General features: G+C 44.0%; 2 protein-coding genes across 4 annotated transcripts in view; both read right to left on the bottom strand.

Annotated features, from left to right (window-relative positions):
- Positions 1-2,186: 2,186 nt before the first annotated feature.
- exd2 (exonuclease 3'-5' domain containing 2) lies at positions 2,187-8,957 on the bottom strand. 3 transcript variants are annotated; one of them, XM_029461298.1, is made up of 10 exons: positions 8,877-8,957; positions 7,772-7,842; positions 6,696-7,138; positions 6,116-6,372; positions 5,876-6,002; positions 5,109-5,419; positions 4,560-4,666; positions 4,316-4,451; positions 3,487-3,849; positions 2,187-3,385 (listed from the first exon to the last, which is right to left on the bottom strand). In XM_029461298.1, the coding sequence occupies exons 3-10, from the start codon at positions 7,092-7,094 to the stop codon at positions 3,169-3,171; spliced, it is 1,917 nt and encodes a 638-aa protein (XP_029317158.1). In that variant the 5' UTR covers positions 7,095-7,138; positions 7,772-7,842; positions 8,877-8,957; the 3' UTR covers positions 2,187-3,168. The 3 variants fall into 3 exon arrangements, with proteins under 3 accessions (XP_029317158.1, XP_029317159.1, XP_029317160.1); XM_029461299.1 differs by lacking the exon at positions 8,877-8,957 and adding an exon at positions 8,777-8,832; XM_029461300.1 differs by lacking the exons at positions 4,316-4,451; positions 4,560-4,666.
- Positions 8,958-10,064: 1,107 nt separating this feature from the next.
- Positions 10,065-20,306, bottom strand: part of numb (NUMB endocytic adaptor protein) — a 48,243-nt gene continuing 38,001 nt past the window's right edge. Inside the window, 8 exon segments of the mRNA XM_029460436.1 lie at positions 10,065-12,222; positions 13,958-14,101; positions 14,775-15,074; positions 15,161-15,341; positions 15,343-15,366; positions 16,046-16,186; positions 16,670-16,744; positions 17,375-17,407. Coding sequence (XP_029316296.1) covers positions 11,465-12,222; positions 13,958-14,101; positions 14,775-15,074; positions 15,161-15,341; positions 15,343-15,366; positions 16,046-16,186; positions 16,670-16,744; positions 17,375-17,407 — 1,656 coding nt within the window. The 3' untranslated portion in view covers positions 10,065-11,464.

The following is a 20,306-nucleotide window of genomic DNA, read 5'->3' as shown; positions in this document are numbered from 1 at the left end:
TTGCAGAACATGTAACATGTTGCAGAAGTTGTAACATGTTGCAGAAGTTGCAAACGTGTAACATGTTGCAGAACGTGTAACATGTTGCAGAACATGTAACATGTTGCAGAACGTGTAACATGTTGCAGAACATGTAACATGTTGCAGAACGTGTAACATGTTGCAGAAGTTGTAACATGTTGCAGAAGTTGCAGAACGTGTAACGTGTTGCAGAACATGTAGCAGAAGTTGTAACATGTTGCAGAACATGTAACGTGTTGCAGAACGTGTAACGTGTTGCAGAACGTGTAACGTGTTGCAGAACGTGTAACGTGTTGCAGAACATGTAACGTGTTGCAGAACATGTAACGTGTTGCAGAACATGTAACGTGTTGCAGAACATGTAACATGTTGCAGAAGTTGTAACATGTTGCAGAAGTTGCAGAACGTGTAACATGTTGCAGAACATGTAACATGTTGCAGAACGTGTAACATGTTGCAGAAGTTGTAACATGTTGCAGAAGTTGCAGAACGTGTAACATGTTGCAGAACATGTTGCAGAACATGTAACATGTTGCAGAAGTTGCAGAACGTGTTAACATGTTGCAGAACGTGTAACATGTTGCAGAACGTGTAACATGTTGCAGAACATGTAACATGTTGCAGAAGTTGCAGAATGTGTAACGTGTTGCCGAACGTGTAACGTGTTGCAGAAGTTGCAGAAGTTGTAACATGTTGCAGAAGTTGCAGAATGTGTAACGTGTTGCCGAACGTGTAACGTGTTGCAGAAGTTGTAACGTGTTGCAGAACATGTAACGTGTTGCAGAAGTTGCAGAATGTGTAACGTGTTGCCGAACGTGTAACGTGTTGCAGAACATGTAACGTGTTGCCGAAGTTGTAACGTGTTTGCAGAACGTGTAACGTGTTGCCGAACGTGTAACGTGTTGCAGAACATGTAACGTGTTGCCGAAGTTGTAACGTGTTGCAGAACGTGTAACGTGTTGCCGAACGTGTCCAACACGACGGCAGAAATCGCTTCGTCAGCTCTTTAGTTCAAAGGGAGGATCTGCATGTTGAGCCATTTTGGTATTTATTTGTAAATGTGTTTTTATTTTCTAATTTATTTTCTGACTGAACTGTGAAACCAGGGGAGCTCATAACTCCACACTAATTCAACTTCAGATACAAAACATTTGACTGACAGATTGTTCTGATGCCAAAATCAAGAGGCCTTAATTCAGCAAAACTAGATTGTAAAAAAAAAAAAAAAAAAAAGATCCGACGAAAGACTAAAGTCACGATTCATATATGAAATGTTAAGAAAACAATTTTGTACTCATTTTTACAGACTATTTATTAAACTGTGATTTTGTAAGAAATAAAAAACAAACAGTGAATGTTGTCGTGTCTTTCTAAGTAAATCTATTTACGAGTTCATAATCACAAATCATTTATTGTGAAGAGGTTTTTTTTCAACAAGAATGAGATCACGGGTACAAGCGGCCGAGATGGGTTTCCTCAGACGGGTGGCGTCTCCCTTAGAGATAGGGTGAGAAGCTCAGCCCTCAGGAGAGACTCGGAGTAGAGCCGCTGCTCCTTTACGTTGAAAGGAGCCAGTTGAGGTGGTTCAGCATCTAGTAAGGAGCCACCTGGGCGCCTCCCTAGGGAGGTGTTCCAGGCACGTCCAGCTGGGAGGAGACCCCGGGGAAGACCCAGGACTCGGTGGAGAGATTATATCTCCTCACTGGGAACGCCTCGGGACCCCCCCCAGTCGGAGCTGGAGGATGTGGCCCGGAGAAGGGAAGTCTGGGGTTCCTTTCATCGTTGATTAATCTCATTTCTTTTCTGGATAATCGATCATTTGTTTGGTCCAGAAAGAAAAAGTTGAAAAAGTTTTTCCCAAAACTGAAAATGTATTTTGTTTTCTGTCTAAAGAAAAATATTCACATTTTCTTTCGTACGTTATTCAAACGGATCAAATCGATAATCAAACATAGTTAATGTAATTAACACGTTTCACTTCAGCTGTTGCATAAATACGTTCGACTAAATTAAAACGTATTTAAACTTGTATTTACTTTGATATTCTGCAGGACACAGACCTGGCAACCCAGAACTCTTCTTCCATTATTCCTCTTTTAAAAGTCAGGTGCACGAGTTACACGAGCTCCGTGTCGCTGCTCATGTGTTCGCAACACGACGCCAGATTAATACAAACATGACTTTTATTTTTTGATATCATTCACAATTTAGGAAAACAAACAGCTTCAGGGCTTACATCCAGAAAAATACGACTAAAGACAAAGCAGCTGAATTAATAAATGTGATCACGCTCAGAAGGATCTGCCTCAAGGGGGGGGGGGGGGGTATAAGTTACTTCATCAGGTTAGTGTTGGCACTATTTGACTGTAGTTTGCATTGTGGAAATCGACGTCATGGTGAAAGCTTTGTGGACTGAGACGAGGTCGATGTCCTGCGAGGCTCCCGCCAGGTTTGGGATTAAGAGGCTCATTAAAACACGAACCAGGAAGTCGTCCCGACCTCGAGGAGCCGCAGGACACGGACATCCGGAGTTTAGATGATTAACTTTACTCCCCCTGCAGATGAACTGCATTCAGGCACCGAAACAAACTCGCCTTCAGGACAAAAGATGAGATTTCAAGATGCTTCTGGAAACTTTCATCCATCGACTTAAAACAGACGATGGATGAAAGCAGAAGGTGGGCGAGCGCGCCATCATGTGAAGGATATAACAGCTGCTAACCTGCAGGGGGGGGGGGGGGGGTAGACTTAGGGGGGAAATTAAGAGCAGGCTGCAGCTTCTTCTAAAAATCAGTTCATAATTTTCTATATTTGTATGTTTTCATAAATAATTCTACATGTTTCAAGATAAAAAAGTGTTTTTCTGCGGTCGCATGATGTCTGAGAGCGTCTCACTTTCCTTTGAGTCTGTCATCAGGATCCAGGTGGCGACCTGGCAGCACGTCAGCAGCACGAGAAATCCAGAGAAACGCCGTCCGCAGGTCGAGTGCATTTACACACACACACTCCTCGTGGGGACGTCAACACGCTGGTGACGTTTCGGTCTCGGCTGGTCCATTAGTTCATCTCCTCACAAAACAACAAAAGAAGCGATTTGGCGTTTGAACTCGACGGAGCAGCTGTGGGAGATTTCAGTTCCCGTCCTGGTCAGTTGAGTTTGATGGGCAGGTCCTCTCCGTATTTGCGGACGAACTTGCCGTGGTTGTGTTCAACGGACCAGAGGGGCGGGAGGTGGCGAGGCTGCATGGAGGCGAGGAAGTGCTGCCTCCAGCGGCGCTCCAGGTCCATCAGGCCCCGCAGGCCCTGCTCGGCGCCGGCTCGCACCACCTTCAGACCGTGAGGGATGTACGCCTCGTTGAAAATCCTTCAGAGGAGAGAGGAGCGGTGAGACGGCGACTCGGCGCCTGGAGCTCAAACACGGCAAGAGAGCGAGACATGATTATACGAGAGGTAATAAAAGCTCACCTCGTCTCCAGGCTGGCGGCCTGCTGCAGCGCCTCGTCCGTCAGCTCCTCGCTGGTGTCCAGGAAGCTCCTGATCAAAGCCTGCAGCTCTTCTCGCCGCTGCTCCGGCAGTCCTTCCCCGGCGGTGAGCAGAGCCCGAGCCGCCGAGCGCACCCGCCGCCGGTCCGAATCCTCCAGCAGGCGGACCCCCTCCTCGCAGCCCTGAGGGGCGGAGAACTCCTCGGCCAGATGCTGCTTCAGGACGCTGTCGTGCACGTTGGAGGCGGCGTGGCAGCTGGTGCAGAGCAGCAGGATGTCGTGGGAGTTGTGGTCCTTCATCTCGGTGGGGAAATGCCGCCTGTACTCGTGCGGCACGATGTTCTTCCTGCGGGAGCGAGAGGAAAACACGACCTCATCAAAAACTAATTAAATTCTCATCTTTAGAAAACACGAAGACTTTAAAGGTTTATTCTGTTTCAACTCTTTAACGCGTCGTCATGGAAACACTTTGTTCTAACAGCACTTCATCACAATGAGCACAGAGCGACTGAAGATTAAAGATAATAAAATATATCAGGTTCACACGAGTGATTGTGTAGATCGTGGTCTTCAACAGGGGGTCCGTGACCCCTAGAGGGTCCTCAGAGTTACTGCAGGGGGCCGTCAAGTTACGGTTTCATGTTTTAAGGTTTTTCTCTTTAAAATGTCTGAAATTAAAACTTGTAACTTTGTGAACAAAGACAAAAAGTTTGTAAAACCATTTCATTTACACAACGTGGACGTCTGTTAATACACTAAGTTTAATACGCATGTTAAACGAGGTCGCTGACCCGTGTACAGTCGCAGTGTACCTGATGTAGGACTCTGCTTTGCCGCAGACCACGCACAGATTCTCCTTCGCAGTGAGATAATAGTCCTGCTGGGAGTCGGGACGTCCCGACGGCTCGAACAGCAGCCTCACTACAAAGGGCTCCTCACTCTGCAGCACTGTGTCAGAAACAGATAGAACATGTTCAGAGAGACACGGAGGGAAACCCTGCCAGCTGATGAGGGAGACGTGTGCTAATGTTGACACGTTGGAGTTATCCGGTGTACCTCCTATTCCTTTTTCTAGGTACCATTTGGCTTTCTTCTTGTCGCAGGTACACAGCGGCTGGCCGTCCGGAGCGTGAAGGAAGCAGTTATCATAGAGAGGAGACTTCCTGTAACACACAGCGAGAGGAAGCTCAAGTCCTGGAGCTCTACACAATACGACTGCACTCCTTCTTAACACTTTTAACTCTTAAACAATAAACAGCTGAAGACAGAAGAGGAGCCGACGGCGCCATAGAATCCAGATAACAGACGTCACAGGCGGTGAAGACGACAACAGAACTTCCCTAAACTCAAACGTACAATATGTAATGTTCTGCCACTAAGCAATCAAAACAATAACAGATTCATTTATTGTTCAGGATGTTTCAGGAGCAGAATTCTCCGCAGACGTTGCCTCTTCCCAAAAACAAACGCGCCCGGTGAGCAAAGACGGTGAGAACACAAAATAAAGTAGTTTCAGTTTAAAGATCAGCGTTTCCCCAATGAACCCTGGGCAGAGCAGCTACGAGCCAACGGAAAATCACTAAACGTTAGTCTTTGACAGCTCACCTGGCAGAGTAGCCCACGCCCAGCGGTTTCCTCTTGTTATTCTTTCGGGGGTCTGGGACTTGCTGATCTCCAGACTCCGGGCTTTCATGAGTGGGCGTTTTCCGCGTCCTCCGCCTCCTCTCTCCGTCAGACGGCCTGTCCTCTCCGTCTCCTCGGCCCCTGAAGGACACGTCCACCAGGCCCTGGCAGCGGGCGGCCAACTCGGAGTAAGAGCTCCCGCTGGAAGAGTCGGGACCGGCTTCAGAGTCGAGGCCGAGGAGGTGGAGGAAGAGAGAGATGGAAACTTGGGCATCTCGAGCAGCATAGGTCATCTGGAGGGAAACGAGACGGCGAGTTAGAGGAACAGCATCGAGTTATTTAACGTCTTGTTCCCACATGAACTCCATCATCTGTTCAAAGATCATGTCACTGCATGTAGCTCTAAACACTACAATACCCAAGAGCCTTTGCTTCCGCGGCCATGAAGCCAGTAAATTATTAAAACTCTGTTGCAGTTGAGAACAAAACATGTCGATGTGATCAGACTCAGCTCGTGTGTTTGTGTGCACATACTAGTAACCTTTAGAGGAGAACATGTTTTGTAATGCAGTTCATCTGATGATTCCAGCAGGAGAGTTTCACGTAACGCTTCTCTGGAGAAGATCCTTTCTAGAACCAGTGACACAAAACATCTTCCCCCACAACGCAGCTCTGTGTGTTCTTAAAGAGACGATTTATTCACTGAAGCGGAAAACTGTTAAGCTGGCTGTGATATAATGAATCACCACCTGCTGCAGCGTCAGTTGATCCGCCTCCCAGTCGCTGCAGCGCAGCTCCCGGGATTTATCCAGAGACACGTTCAACAGATCTTCTGCCAGAGACTTCAGACTCAGGCCGTTACTCACCGTCACTTGCCTGGAAATGGAAACAGAATTTAAGAGGAACATTTACACAAAGAAACAAAAAGATCTGCTTTGTAAGAACAAACTGCAGCTCTTGGTTTGTTGCGTCAGCTAAATGTAACGTACCTTTGTCTTAAAGCAAGGTAGCGCAGGTCGACTGTGCAGGTCACCGACAGCCCGTAGTCTCTCGTCAGGCGCTTTCCGTCTTCATAGCAGCCGACGCCAACTTTCAAAATGTGAGGGTCTCGCAGGACTTCCATGAGACTGAGAGGGAACGGCTGCGGGCCGCTGCGGAACGCCAGCAGCCTCACCAGGACACACAGACCGGAGTATGTGGCCATCTGCAGCAGGGACACCGCAGAGGTGCGACCCTTCACAGACACCTGCAACAGGAAGCAGCAGCCAGGTCACACAACACCTGGAGCTCTTTGAGCAGACAGAGGGTGTCGTACACTGGACAGTCTGTAAAGCCCAGAGGGGAATGTTGTATTTGTGCTTCCTTACATTAAATGTATATATTCATTTACTCGTTTCTTACTGTATATATTCTGTAGGACTTAAAGCAGTAAACGTAGAACTAAAACGATCTAACTCTTCATAGCTGAGATGTCTGATTCTGTACGAGGCCGGTTACCTACAGGAATAACGTTTCCCTCTTCATATATAAAAACATGCACACGGTATTTATTCCTCCGTTGGTCTTTACCCATTCACAGTCGAGCCCCAGCACAGGGAACACCGACAGCTCCGTTTGCATCAGCGGCCACAGCTGCAGCCATTCCTCTTCAGAGCTCACCATCACTGGCTTCACCTGCAGCCGCTGCTCAGAGGACGGTATCTGTGCGGGAGGGGGCAGCTGTGTGGTCTGACACTCCACTGCCTTGAACTCCTTCTCTGGAACATGTTGGGGCGGCTGGGTGTATTGATACTCCACAGCTTTAAAATCATTTTCTGCAGGACACAGAGCCTCCACGGGATCAGCCACCTTCTGGATGGAAGGCGGCCTCTTCCTTTTTGTTCGGTAAACTCGCCATATGAGAAGCCCCCCTAAGGCTGCTCCTAGTACTGTCGTTATAACCGCAGTTAAAGGCCCTCGATGAGACATGCTGACCACGGGTAGTGATCCTTCGCTGGCTGAAAAGTGCAAACCTAGAGACAAAAAACACAAAAACCCAGTTGGTCCATCTGCACGTCTGAAAAACATGAGTTTTGTTAAACTCTTAGAATTCAGGCCGCCATTATTATCGTCTTTCAGAGGCTGGAGCATGCTCAGAGGGAAGATACTGGTATTATATGAAACTAGAAGACCTAAGAAATCCATTGGGATCAACCAGGTCACGCTAGCGTGTCAGGAAGGAGGCCAAACAACGCTCCAAAGTTGATCTGCTGTGACCTCTAAGATAACCGCAACCTCATTAAACGTTACATCCCCTAACTAGAGACTGATGGCGTTCAGAGGCCGTAGGGCTGCCCGGGGTATATCAACAATACGGGGGACAAATGTAATTCCTCCAAATGACTCAAGTATTTGATACCAGATCACAATGGTGCAAACAAAAAGCAGGAATAAGTTAAATATATACATATAGAATAAGATAAAACTGAATTTAAAATGAAATACTGCACAATACAATAGAATGTGTATACTATAATAATATATAAATATGTGGAATAAAAAGTGTGCACATTAAAGTCTTTGTGGTATTTGAGAGATCCTGAACATCCCCCGCCCCCACCACTCCAGAGTGGTAAAGGGTTAATAAGAATACAGTAATGTTTTACCTTTCCTACGTCAGTGGGATCCCATATAAACCTGGCTCTGTTTCTGTGATCTGGACAGGCACTGCATCGCTCTGGAACAAACCAGGCAACAACACACACACACACACACACACACACACACACACACACACACACACACACACACACACACACACACACACACACACACACACACATCAAGGTTTATTGTCACATACATAAAATCATACACAATACAACAGAGTGCTTAGCTCCAATACAAATCTAACAAATAAGGAAGACTTGCTAATCTAATAAATGCATTGAAAATGACTACAATGAGATAAAACATTGTTCAGTCTTCACCAGATATTGACAAGTTCAGTGCTTAAAATATATGACCCTATTAAATACTAAGGAGCAGCTATAAAAGTAAAGTAAATGATAAGTGGCTAATAAGTAATAAAGTTCATCACATACTTATGATTTATATCATTAATCAGATAAAGTAAGGAAATAAAAGAAATGGTATGCAGTAGTAAAACATTCCTGATCCGGTCACAGAGTTTAACGGGTGACAGAATTGAATGCAACACCGGTCACAGGTCAGATGAGCTACTTCGTTAGCGGGCTTGCTAATGGTCGTTTCGCCTACGTTGTGCCACTTTAAAAGCAAACATATCGACAGTGAAGCTCTTTAAACTGAATATTAGCCGCTACATTACAAAGTTGTCGGGTTCATTGAGTTTAAGCCGATAATATAAACAGCACGAAGCTCCAGTGACGCTGTCATCCGACCGTTAAAGTGAACGTCAGCTAGCGTTAGCACACAAACTCTGCTCCTGCTAGCTGTTAGCTGTTAGCTGCTAGCGGCGGTACAACAGCGCCACGAACTAAACTGTGTTGCATTTCACCTCCAATGGAAATATCCCTTTACGGCAAGACTGACAAACATTAGTTTAAGTCATTATTCTGATTCTCGTTGAGTCAAAGTTAAAGCAACGTTAGCAGCCTGGTTAGCCACTATAAGCTAACCGGTTAACTTACAGCTCGTAAACTCCGAGGCTGCGCCGTTGGGCTGGATATATACAGTACATAACAGCAGAGCAGTACTTCTGTGTACCTATATATGAAGTTTGAGTCTTACCTTTACGTGTCTAACCAACACAACGCTAGTGTCACACACATGTACTCTCGCATTTTTTGCTAAACTGATCCATGTCTTCCGGGCGGGTTATAAGGACGCTGCGGCTGCGCAGACAGCGCCCCCTGCTGGCTGCGCAGACAGCGCCCCCTGCTGGGCGGCGGGAACAACAACCGAACAAACTAATAACGCAGTCGCTCAAATATTTTGTAACAATTAATAGAAAGACAATATTTTTTTAATCTAAATCGATATCTGTCTTCATCTTTTTACCTAATTGACTCTTTTTTTATTTATTTTTTGTTTCCTCTCTTGATTTTCAGTATAATGGTACCCCCCTGTTTGTTTGATAATGTTTCATCCTTTCCACCATAGTTTATTAAATTCCATCCTTCATATCGTATATTAATCACAAGTCTTGTTTTGCATATTGTCCTTGTGTTAATGAAATAAAATAAAACTGTGAAAGTGACTGCATTGTTTTTATATTCTCATCTGTACAAAATGGTCTTAATGATCCTCCATGTATTGCTTTATTGTTTACATGCAAATAATTGCCATTTATTTCAAATTCACATCTTTAAACAATATTTGGGGGGGGGGGGGGGGGTTCTGGATGAAGATTATACCCAGATAACAAATACAATTATTCTGCTGAGGTAAAATATTCATATTTCTCATTTCATTTGTTCTTACTTTTTCCTTTTTGTCCAGGTTTTCCTTTATTTGTGTGGTTGTATTGTCGTTTGTTATGTGTTTTATTATGTTAAATAAATATTAATAATTAAAATAAACTACTGGAGTGTCCTGGACCCTGCTCGTCATTCTTTTCCTTTATAATTATTCAACACAAATTATGAAAGGGCTTTTATTAGGGCTGCAACAAACCATTACTTCTTTATTATTGATTATTTTAACAATTATTTTATTAATTAACGTTTAGTCAATGAATGCAATAAATAAAGAGAAAATGTCCCAAGGTGATATATTCAATATGCTTTTTTTGTCTGATAAAAACATTATATAAAATAAGTAAATTGTCATTTTGCTTTGATAAATATATACAAATATTTTTGTCGAACAATTAATTGACAGATCACTTGAACTCTTGCTTCTTCCCAAATGACGGGTACCGCTTCATGATCAGCACATTTCCCTTTAAAACATTACAGTCTCAATAACACAGACCACTTTTTCCTTTACCACCATCAATTTATTCAATCTTTTAGCTTCATATTTCTCCAAAGAAGTGGAATAAAGTAATGAAATAATTACAAAATGGAAAAATAGATCAGAGAATAGATCATATTCACAGGTTTGATTTAAAAAAATAAAAACGTGACAGAGAGAAATCAGACAGCGAGAGATGAAACGTTTTTATCTCCCTGTAGTTTTCTGCTGACGGAGGTCAGAGCAGGTCAGCATGCAGCTTCAACGGACTAACATGTTGATCACCTGTGAGGTCCAATCATCTACTTTAGTGCTTGTGCAAAATAAAAATTTAGAAATCACCATTTAAAAAAATAATATAAGAGGTGGAGAAACAGGAGATGACACATCCTACTGCGTTAAATAAAAAACAAGATCATTACCACGCACAAGAATGACGATGAAGACAGAAGTAAAACGTCGAGTACTGATGTGTACTAAACTATTAAAAACGGAGCACAGGTAAGAGAGGCAACCAGTTGGGCACCACCACCATTGCTAGGTCCACATAGATTGTTGCTGCAATGAAACCTTATTTACAGAGAGATGCTTCACATCCAATCACAGGATGCAACCGACGGCAATAAAGAGATTTTTCTTCAAAAATAAAACAAAACAAACACAACGTAAAGCAGCTGTCCCTTCTCAAAATCTCTTTACATCACATTAAAAATTAGCACTGCTGTGAGCTGTGTGTACAGTATAGATTCTTTATAGATATATATAGATTTTTATGTATAATATATACGGTCATTTCTTGTATACACGATCATAAACTCGTCTCATTGTATCTAGCCTGTGCCTTTGGCACGATTACTTACAACTCTTCTGTTAGATTCCAAAGCTATTTAAAATATACTTAATGCATAAAAATAAAGATTTTGGCATTGTCTCACTTTATTCTTCTGATTGGGAAGTTATTAATGAGAGCTTCTCGTCTGGAAGCTGAGTTCTCTCAGTGCTGCAGTTCCTCTGCCAGGTGAGGAGGTCTCGTCCTGTCAACAGAGAGCAAAGGCGGGCTGGGGACGGGGGCCGCCACACTTGGGGGGGTGGTCGGGGGCTGGGTGCGGCTCGGTGCAGATATTCCACAGGGTAAAGACGAGCCTGCGCTGCACAAACAAAACAAAGCAGACAATGCTAATGAATGCCCGGGGAGCTGCACCTTTGTGAACAGCCACCGGTTTTGTTTTCCTCCCCTCGCAGCTGTGCAGAGTTCTGCTCCCTGTTGAGTCACCCGGGGGTCTCCCTCTTCTTTTCGGTCCTGTCCACTGACGAAGAGGCAGGAGGACATTCCCCGCTCTTCTTTAGTCAATCATCCATCTGCTCCCCCAACTAAAATGGCCTCCTTATAGTCCAGTACTTTCTAATCTCCAACACAGTCTTCAGAGCTGGATCTCAAAGGTCTTGTGCAGCTCAGTGGAGAAGGGATTTGTCGGGGAGGGTGTGGTGCGCTGGCGCGAGCGGCCCTCCAACGCTGCCCACTGGGCCTCAAAGGCATCTTCCTGCGGCTGTGGGGGCGGCTGGGCGGCTGGGGAGGATGGAGCGAGGTGTGACGGGGCAGCCCAGCTGTCTGCGCCGTTAAAGCTCACACTACCGTTAGATGGCTGCAGGGGAGCCAGGTTCCCTGCGTGGGACAGCGGGGGTTTGATGAACGGGCTGATGTGGCCGACAGCGTGGGGGTCGTGCTGGGGAGTTGTGGAGGCCGGGACGGGGAACTGCTGGGGTTGCGTGGCCGAGCCGAACACATTAGCCACCATCTGTGAAGGAGTGATGCCGACCACGGGCACGCTGGGCAGCGGGAACGACAGCCCGTTGGGCATCGGGTAGGAGATCGGCGCCGGAGCGTGGAAGGCGGGCTGGCGAGGGGGCAACATGGGCACGGCGGAGGGCAGAGAGGACATGAAGGCCACCGGGGGAACGGAGGGAACAGACGCCACAGGCATCGCCACGGGGGCAGTGAACGGCTGGGGGGGGAGCGTGGCCGCTGCCATGATTGTGTTAGACGGCGGGCCTCGGACAGACTTGGTGACTTCTTCTAACCACCGGTCCGCCTCTGATGGGGTGCGTCTGTGCGAGGAGATGGGTGGGGAGGATGCGGGGGGGACCACTATCACCGGAGTAGGGGATGACCAGTTACTTCCTGTTGGAAGAAAGTGAGTTCACACATGAAGCCAATAATCAAGCAAATCAATTTATACTTTCAAATCAGATTCAACAATAAGGACATCCCAGAATCTCATCATCATCATCATCATCATCATCATCATCATCATCATCATCATCATCATCATTCAGGGAACAGTGACGTGAGCGAGTCGATACGTGAGGAACACGTGAGGAACATGTGAGGAACACGTGAGGAACATGTGAGGAACACGTGAGGAACACGTGAGGAACACGTGAGGAACACGTGGGACAGATGAAGGATTTCTCCTCCTCACGAACGTCTGTAGAGGGATGAGGTTCGTCCAACATGCATTTTATGAAGATACAGGAACTTGTTTATTTAGTCTGCGTTTGTATTTTAGCATATTTAGTCAAGTTTTAGTTGCCTAAACATCATATTAGGTTATATTAGTCTTAGCTAAAGGAAACTAACTCTGTCAGTAAAGCTTTAGTCGATGAAAGCGGTTCATCACATGATAGTGAACAGAGGGAGCTGCTCTGCTGACAGGATGGAGTTGGAAAGTTCAGACCTTCGAGTTGTTGACGAACATGTCGTCATAGTTTTGTTAAAGAAATCAACACATAGAGTCCCCATCTTCAAAAACACGATGCGAGGATAAGAGGACCTTCAGCTTTTACAATAACTCGACATGCACACTTGTCCCTCGAGCCTCTGAAGTGCTGCTTACCTGGCAGTGCTGAGGCCGGGGCCCCTGCTGGGGTCTTAGCCCAGGGGTTAGTGTCTCGTGCAGGCAGAGCGGGGGGCAGAACTGGAGGGTTAGCAGTAGCAGCAACAGCAACAACAGCAACAGAGAAGGCGGGAGCTGTGCCGTTCACTACAGCAGATAAGAGACAGAAGCTAGTACAAGCGAGCTCGTGTGTCGGCTGACCGAGCTTTGTTAGACATGCACAACAAACCGTGCAGTTAATAGCACCTGCACAGACGCAAGAGGGCAACGTGAGGAAGAACATTCTGTTTACAAGTCTGATCGAAAGAGTTTGTGACTTAACAACAGGTGAAAAAAGGGTTTTGCCAGGATTATCTTTTTAAGTTCCTTTAAAAAATATTCCATAACTGAAACAGGTGTGTGTGTGTGTGTGTGTGTGTGTGTGTGTGTGTGTGTGTGTGTGTGTGTGTGTGGGGGGCTATTGTTGTCAGGATCAAGTGTTTGTTGTTGTAATACTCATTTCCGCCACACGAGGCTGAAACGCCCCACTACCTCATGTTCCATGTATGACTAAAAGCATGGGGCAGTGATGCAATTCAGTCACTTGTGGCCAAAATGAGTATTACAACAACAAACACAAAATAAATGTTTCCACCTGTCAAAACCTTTTTTCTTCACCCGTTTTCCAGATGAAGTAACTTAGAAAAATTATCCTGATAAACCTTTTCAACTGGCAATTTTTCCCCACTTGTTTCACAGATAATAATAATAATTAGGAACTTTGAAAACTATTTAGATCAGACTAAGAAAAGGGTTCCCCAGAATGTTCTCTCACTTGCCCCTCAGTGCTTCCGTAGACTAAACAAGTGTAAATGACACATACGGTATAAAATAAATGTTATAAATGAAGTTATGACAACATGTGAGCAGGCAAACATTCTCTAACTGCAAATTCATTTGTTTAAATACAAAATAATAAGTCATTAACCCTTCCTAGAGGTTAGATATTAAAGGTTAGAGAGGAGGTTTATTTGATGTTACCTGGTGCTACAGGAGACTGTGGGGAGGAAGTTGGTTTGGGCATCGGTGCTGAGGAGAAGGGGTCCTCTGGGGGTCCGCTGAACGCTGATGTGATCTGAGTGCACAGCGAGCTGATGCTGTCACTTTCTCCTTCTACCTCCGGGACTGGAGAGGAAACCACAGAAAAGTTATTAAAAGCAAATAGAAAAGACAGAAGATAAGAAAGAATTCATCTCTGGGAGATGAGAGGAGATTGTGAGGCTGCTTTGACACGTTAGAGGTCTTGTGCTTTTTATTTTATTTATATACATGAAAGCAAGAACATTTTGTAGCTGACGTAATATTAAATAACTACTTAAATTAATATATATATTATAATTATTAATATTGTTTTCATTTATTTATTTAGCTATAGCTAAATAAATGAAAAGAATATTAATAATTATTATAATATATATATATATATATATATATATATATATATATATATATACACACACACACACACACACACACATATATATATATATATATATATGTATGTGTGTGTGTGTGTGTATATATATATATATATATATATATACACACATACATACATATATACATATACACACACACACATATGTTTTCTATATATTTTTTATTTATTTACTTCCTGTGTCTTTTGACATGACAAGAAGCAGCAACATGTTTTTTAATCTTTGAAAAATGATGCTTCACAAAAAATGCTAAAAGCAAAAAAAAACCCCAATCATAAATATAAATGTATAAATAATGTGTAAAGAAAACTCAAGAAGAATTTATTTTTTCTGATTTCCTTTAGCCAAATCAAACTCACCTGTGTTGGTCATGGGGAAGTCAGACTTGCGCTGCATGGTGGAGGGCAGCTCGTTCATGCGCAGTGACATCTGTCGTTTGAAGGGAGACGTCTTCTGACTGAGGGCCGGGAAGCCTCTGAAGGAGCCCTGCCTGGCCAGAGCCTCGGCCGGCGCGTGTCTGCGTGGTATCACCTGGGGTCCCAGAGAGGACATGGAGAGAGGCGGGGAGGGGGAGGGAGAGGGCGAGCCTCCCGTCGGGTGTGCTGAGGAGTTTGTCACGCAGGTGGCCGAGTTCCCAGCAACCTTCACATTCGTCTCTGCTGAACAAATGCAGAAGTATAAACAAAGAGAGACATTTGAACTAGTGGCGGTTAAACTGGCTCGAGACAAGGCGGCGTGTACGGACCTATTTTAGCATCCTGTAGCTGCCGCATGACTTCCTCCCGCTCTGCCGCCTCTGTTGCCGTAGTAACACGAAATGAGCCCTCACGGGTGAAAGTGGTTCTGTTGGCGTCAAAGGTCGCCGTGACTCCGCACTCCTTCTCCCGTTTCTGTTTTCGCTCCAGACAGGCGGCGAATGCACATCCCCACAGCGTGACTGAGACGCTCTCCCTGGAAGAGACGATGCACTTTTAATAACGTCTTATTTATATTACATTTATATATAAATATATTTATATTACATTTATATATATATATATATATATATATTATATATATATATATATATATATATATATATATATATATATATATATATATATTATATATATATATTACATTTATTATATTATATATAGGAAAGGAGAGAGATAGAGAGATAAAGAGATCTAGATTAGGATATATATAGATAATATATAGATACATGATATAGATAGAGAGAGAGAGAGAGAGAGATATAAAGATATAGAGGATGATAGAGAGAGAAAATAGGGAGATAAATTTAGATCTATATATAGATCTTCTGGACATCTATATATATAGATATAAATAGATTGATATTACATTTTAGAGATCTCTAAATATATTTATATACCTTAGAAAGTATATAGATAGATCGATAGATCTATATCTAGGAAATATATTTATATTACAGTCTATATATATAAAAATATATTCTCTTCCATTGATATAATATATATAAATATATTATATTACATTTATATCTATATATAAATATATTTCTTATGTCTTATTCTCTTCAAAAAGAATCCATGTAAATATATTGGACATTTTGTGGTTGTGTTGATTCAATGATTCTGTTGTAATAATGTAATTTAAAAGTTCTTACTGAGTCTTTAACGGCCATAAAACAATGGCAGATCCAGCGTCGCGTGGTGCCGTCCCTGCAGATGTAAGAGAACGCCCTCTCGAAGTTACGGTCCGGAGCGCAGAACGACACCTTCTCTATTGTCTGGTCCAGAATCAGGTCCTGCAAAACACATTTTCACCTCATTATTATGAGCTTACAAACTACGGTCGGGGTTGAGTGACACTCACTCAAGATGATTCTAAATGTGGGCTGAATGATGAACAGTGAGCAGCACTTCAGTGTGACGGCCCGGCTTCACGAGCGCTCGAGTTCAAGTTCAAAACACAACGCTGAAAAATAATAAGTCTGACTCAGGGAGGACTTTATCATTACTTCCTTTAACATAAAACAAAACTTTGTATATAAGTTTTATAACCTACAGCTGTCATTAACGCAAAGCAAGGCGGGTTGGTGCAGTACCACATCTCTCCAGCAGGTGTCGATGTAACCTTTACTGTTAACTCATATCTCCTCCTGCAGGTGCATAGTACATATTGACAAAGAGGGCCTCTTGGAGGTCACTAGACCAGAAGTGTAGCAGCTTCACTACCATTATCAGCTGCTGCAGCTCAGCAGCTTCACCCTGTTATTATTTATTATTACCTTTGTTTTGTCGTCTACAACGCGAAGACCGTCTGCTGACACCCACAACACGGCGCGCACTGGCTTCTTCCCAGCCTGCAAACAAAACACAACAGGTACGAGTAAGAAACTCTGTGGTCTCTCCATGCACCAATAAAAAGACTTCCCTTTGTACCATTCCTTGGTACCAAATCATAAAAGTCAGCACACACACACAAAGCACACCTGTAAATAAAGAGAAAGCACCAGGTAAGAGACACAGGTAGGAGTGCCCAAATTGTGATAAAAGAAAGAAGAAGGTTGGTTTGAGAAATTGGTGCTGATGATGCAGTCGACAGTGGTGGTTAGAACAACAATGTGTGTGTGTGTGTGTGCACAGAAAGTAAACGTCCATTCACACAAACTATTCATTGTTCCATTCTTGGTTCATGGAAGAAGGGCTGAAGGGAGAGAAGGCACGCCTGTTAATACACACACACACACACACACACACACACACACACACACACAAGTGCCCCGCCCCAGCCTAAACCTGCTCAAAGACACATGCATCATTGTGTTTGTCTCTCCAGACAGACACCACCCCCCCCCCCCATCATGTATGTGTGTTTCTTCCAGCCTTCACATGTGATCAAAGGGTGAATTGTTACGTGAAGAGGAGGAAAAATAATAATAATAATACTCATAATAAAGAGACACACTCAGACACACAAAGCAATAACTTACTTTTGCAAAGAATCCTTTGAAGAATTTCCTGTCCTGGAAGTGGATGTGGTAAAAAGGGAGGGCGGGTGAGAGGGGTGGAGGAGACGGGGGGAGGAACAAGGCATGAAAATGTTACCTAGGAAGTCTTAAAACTGTCTGGAGCCCACAGGAGGAGCATTTCATTGGTGGAGGTGAAGCTGGGTTATGAGTGAGTGAGTGAGTGAGGATGGATCAGGAAGCTCCAGGTGATTCCATACAGACGGATGTTTTGGTGGTTATTGTCTTTAAGATGATAACTGTTAGTACCAACACACACACACACACACACACACACACACAACCCGTACACCTCCCGACCCACAGCAGGAAGTTACACCCCGAGGTTCCTGGTGATTTTAATAAACAACAACAAGATTCTGTGCCGTTTAAATTTACATTCACCATCACACACAGACACACACACACACAGACACACACACACACAGAGAGACACACACACACAGAGACACACACACACAGAGACACACACACACAGAGAGAGAGACACACACACACAGAGACACACACACACAGAGACACACACACACAGAGAGAGACACACACACACACACACACACACACACACACACACACACACACACACACACACACACACACACACAGAGACACACACACACAGAGACACACACACAGAGAGAGAGACACACACACAGAGAGAGAGACACACACACACACACACACACACACACACACACACACACACACACACACTTTTAGCAACATTTAGTGACTTTCAGACTCTTTGCGACAGAATTTCTAAAAAACTAATTGAGACTTTCAGGAATATATTCAAATGGAATATTTTGTATTCCCACGCGAGCTCCTGAGACTCCACGACATTAAGGGTCTCTCGTGACACATCACTAAATCTGTGTTCCCAGAGCAAAGGAAACAAAACAAGAACATTAGAAAGAATAAATACATCTGATAATAATAACGACAGTAAACAGGATAATTAGGATCATTGAAGGACGCCGCGGGCCAAAGGAGTTATTATAATATAACAGACACACCGTTACTATCTTGTAAATAGATATGGATTCAGAAATAAATAGTTTTTTTATTTGTACAAAACAGCTGTCCAATATCCTGGAGCACTTTTTGATTTGTTGGACTGCGAAGGTTAAGAAAAAATATAAAAGTTATTTGTTTGTTTTTTGAACATACAATTGAATTTAAAAAATGACACAATTGTTTATGTATGCTGTCGATTATAGTTCTTAGATGTATTCGTAGTGTATTGTGGTCTTATGATATTGAAGCTGTATATTTAGGGACACGAGCAACAGCTGTAAACTCTCTGAGCAGAACTTCAGTTTCATGCGCTGCGTTGAAACTATGTGGAATGGCATCGTCCCAATCAAATAATAATAAATTCAAACTCAGTTTCAAAAGGAAGAAAAGCGGCACGTCAGACAAATCGACCAAGAAAAGTGAAATCAGTGCATCTCTAACAACAACGGTGCCAGAGCTGAGACATCAAGCGGCCTGGACAGAGCAGATAAAGATGGCCGACCTTCAGGGAGACCTGTGGAGGAGATAATCCCAAATAACATGTTCCTCTTTCTCCTCTGATTCCTAGACCGGGACGTGGTTATACAATCGTTGTTCAGCAGACAGAAACAGATTCCCACAGACGGCAGTTTGACCTCTGAGTCAAGCCTGTGACTATTCAGCAGCCAGCCAGAGTCAGGGGTCAAGTTTAGGCCGCCGTAACCACATAAAGGAACCACAACCACCAGACCCGAGTCTTAATCCTCCCTTCTTCCCCCGCCGCTGCCTGAGAGTTCCTCTCCTCCACATAAGCTGTGAAAAGGAGTGCCACCCTGCTCCTGTTACACAGCCCTGGTGGAGACGGCACTCAGACCACCATGTTAATGCTTGATTTAACGTGTTAGCCAGCCCTGGAGATTCATTTGTAATGAGCTAAGCGCTTGTTAGTTTGTGAGAATGACACAGACATGCAGATGGTGGCAGAGCCTGCACAGCTAGTGTTAGTGAGCTACGGTTAGAGGAGAACAGGCTCCAGATAACTACAATGGGAGGGCAGTGTGGGGGGAAGGGATTTGGAGGCTTTTCTCTGCAACACCACAATACAAACCTGCTTAAAAAGGACAAAAAGTACAACACGGACAAGGTAATACAATATTCATGCATTCAATGTGGGAACTGGGAGGAAACTACAGTGGGGGAAAGCGTTCAGGGAAGGAAGGATAGCTCAAGGTGAAGCCAACCAGGCACAAATTACACAACTGAAGCAGGACACTTTTGTATGTTGTGCATACTTTACCTCTTCTAAAAGACAACCTAGAAACACAGAGCCAAAACCTTTCAGTGGTACGACCAGCTGGTGGCTTACAGTCATTTCTGCCCTCAGAAACACCACCAGCAGGATGTGCAACAACGATCGACACATCTTGTGCAACGATCGACACTCGCCTGCTTTGTGCAACAACTTACAACATTTGCTACACTACCACCCTGCAGAGCTATAGAACGCAGGACGTTGCCATTAAACACACTTGCCAGTGCTAATAACAAGTGTTTCTTTAGTGGGACATTTATTTAAATTGAGTTTCAGGACATGATTGAGGAGCTTTTTGTGTTTGTCGCAGCTAATCTGTAATACCACTGGACTCATCGACTTATATTTGTTGTGCTATTTATGACTTAATGCTGAAGGAGCTCTCGTGGTCGAGTTGATCCACAATTTCTGAAGAACATATTTTATTGACTGTATAACACCGTTGACTGCGGACTCCTCTTCACCGGCCGGTCGGGGCTCAAACTGATCAACAGCTGCTTCAGTAGCAAAAGGCATTGACGGCAGATTAATGCCATACCCGATGTGTTACGATTCACTAAAGTTAGGCACGATATGAGATGAATAAAC

The sequence above is a fragment of the Cottoperca gobio genome, chromosome 22, assembly GCF_900634415.1.
Source record: "Cottoperca gobio chromosome 22, fCotGob3.1, whole genome shotgun sequence".
In the NCBI taxonomy this organism is placed as follows: domain Eukaryota; kingdom Metazoa; phylum Chordata; class Actinopteri; order Perciformes; family Bovichtidae; genus Cottoperca; species Cottoperca gobio.
The sequence above is the reverse complement of the archived record's forward strand: the minus strand, read 5'-3'. Positions and strand labels throughout refer to the sequence as shown.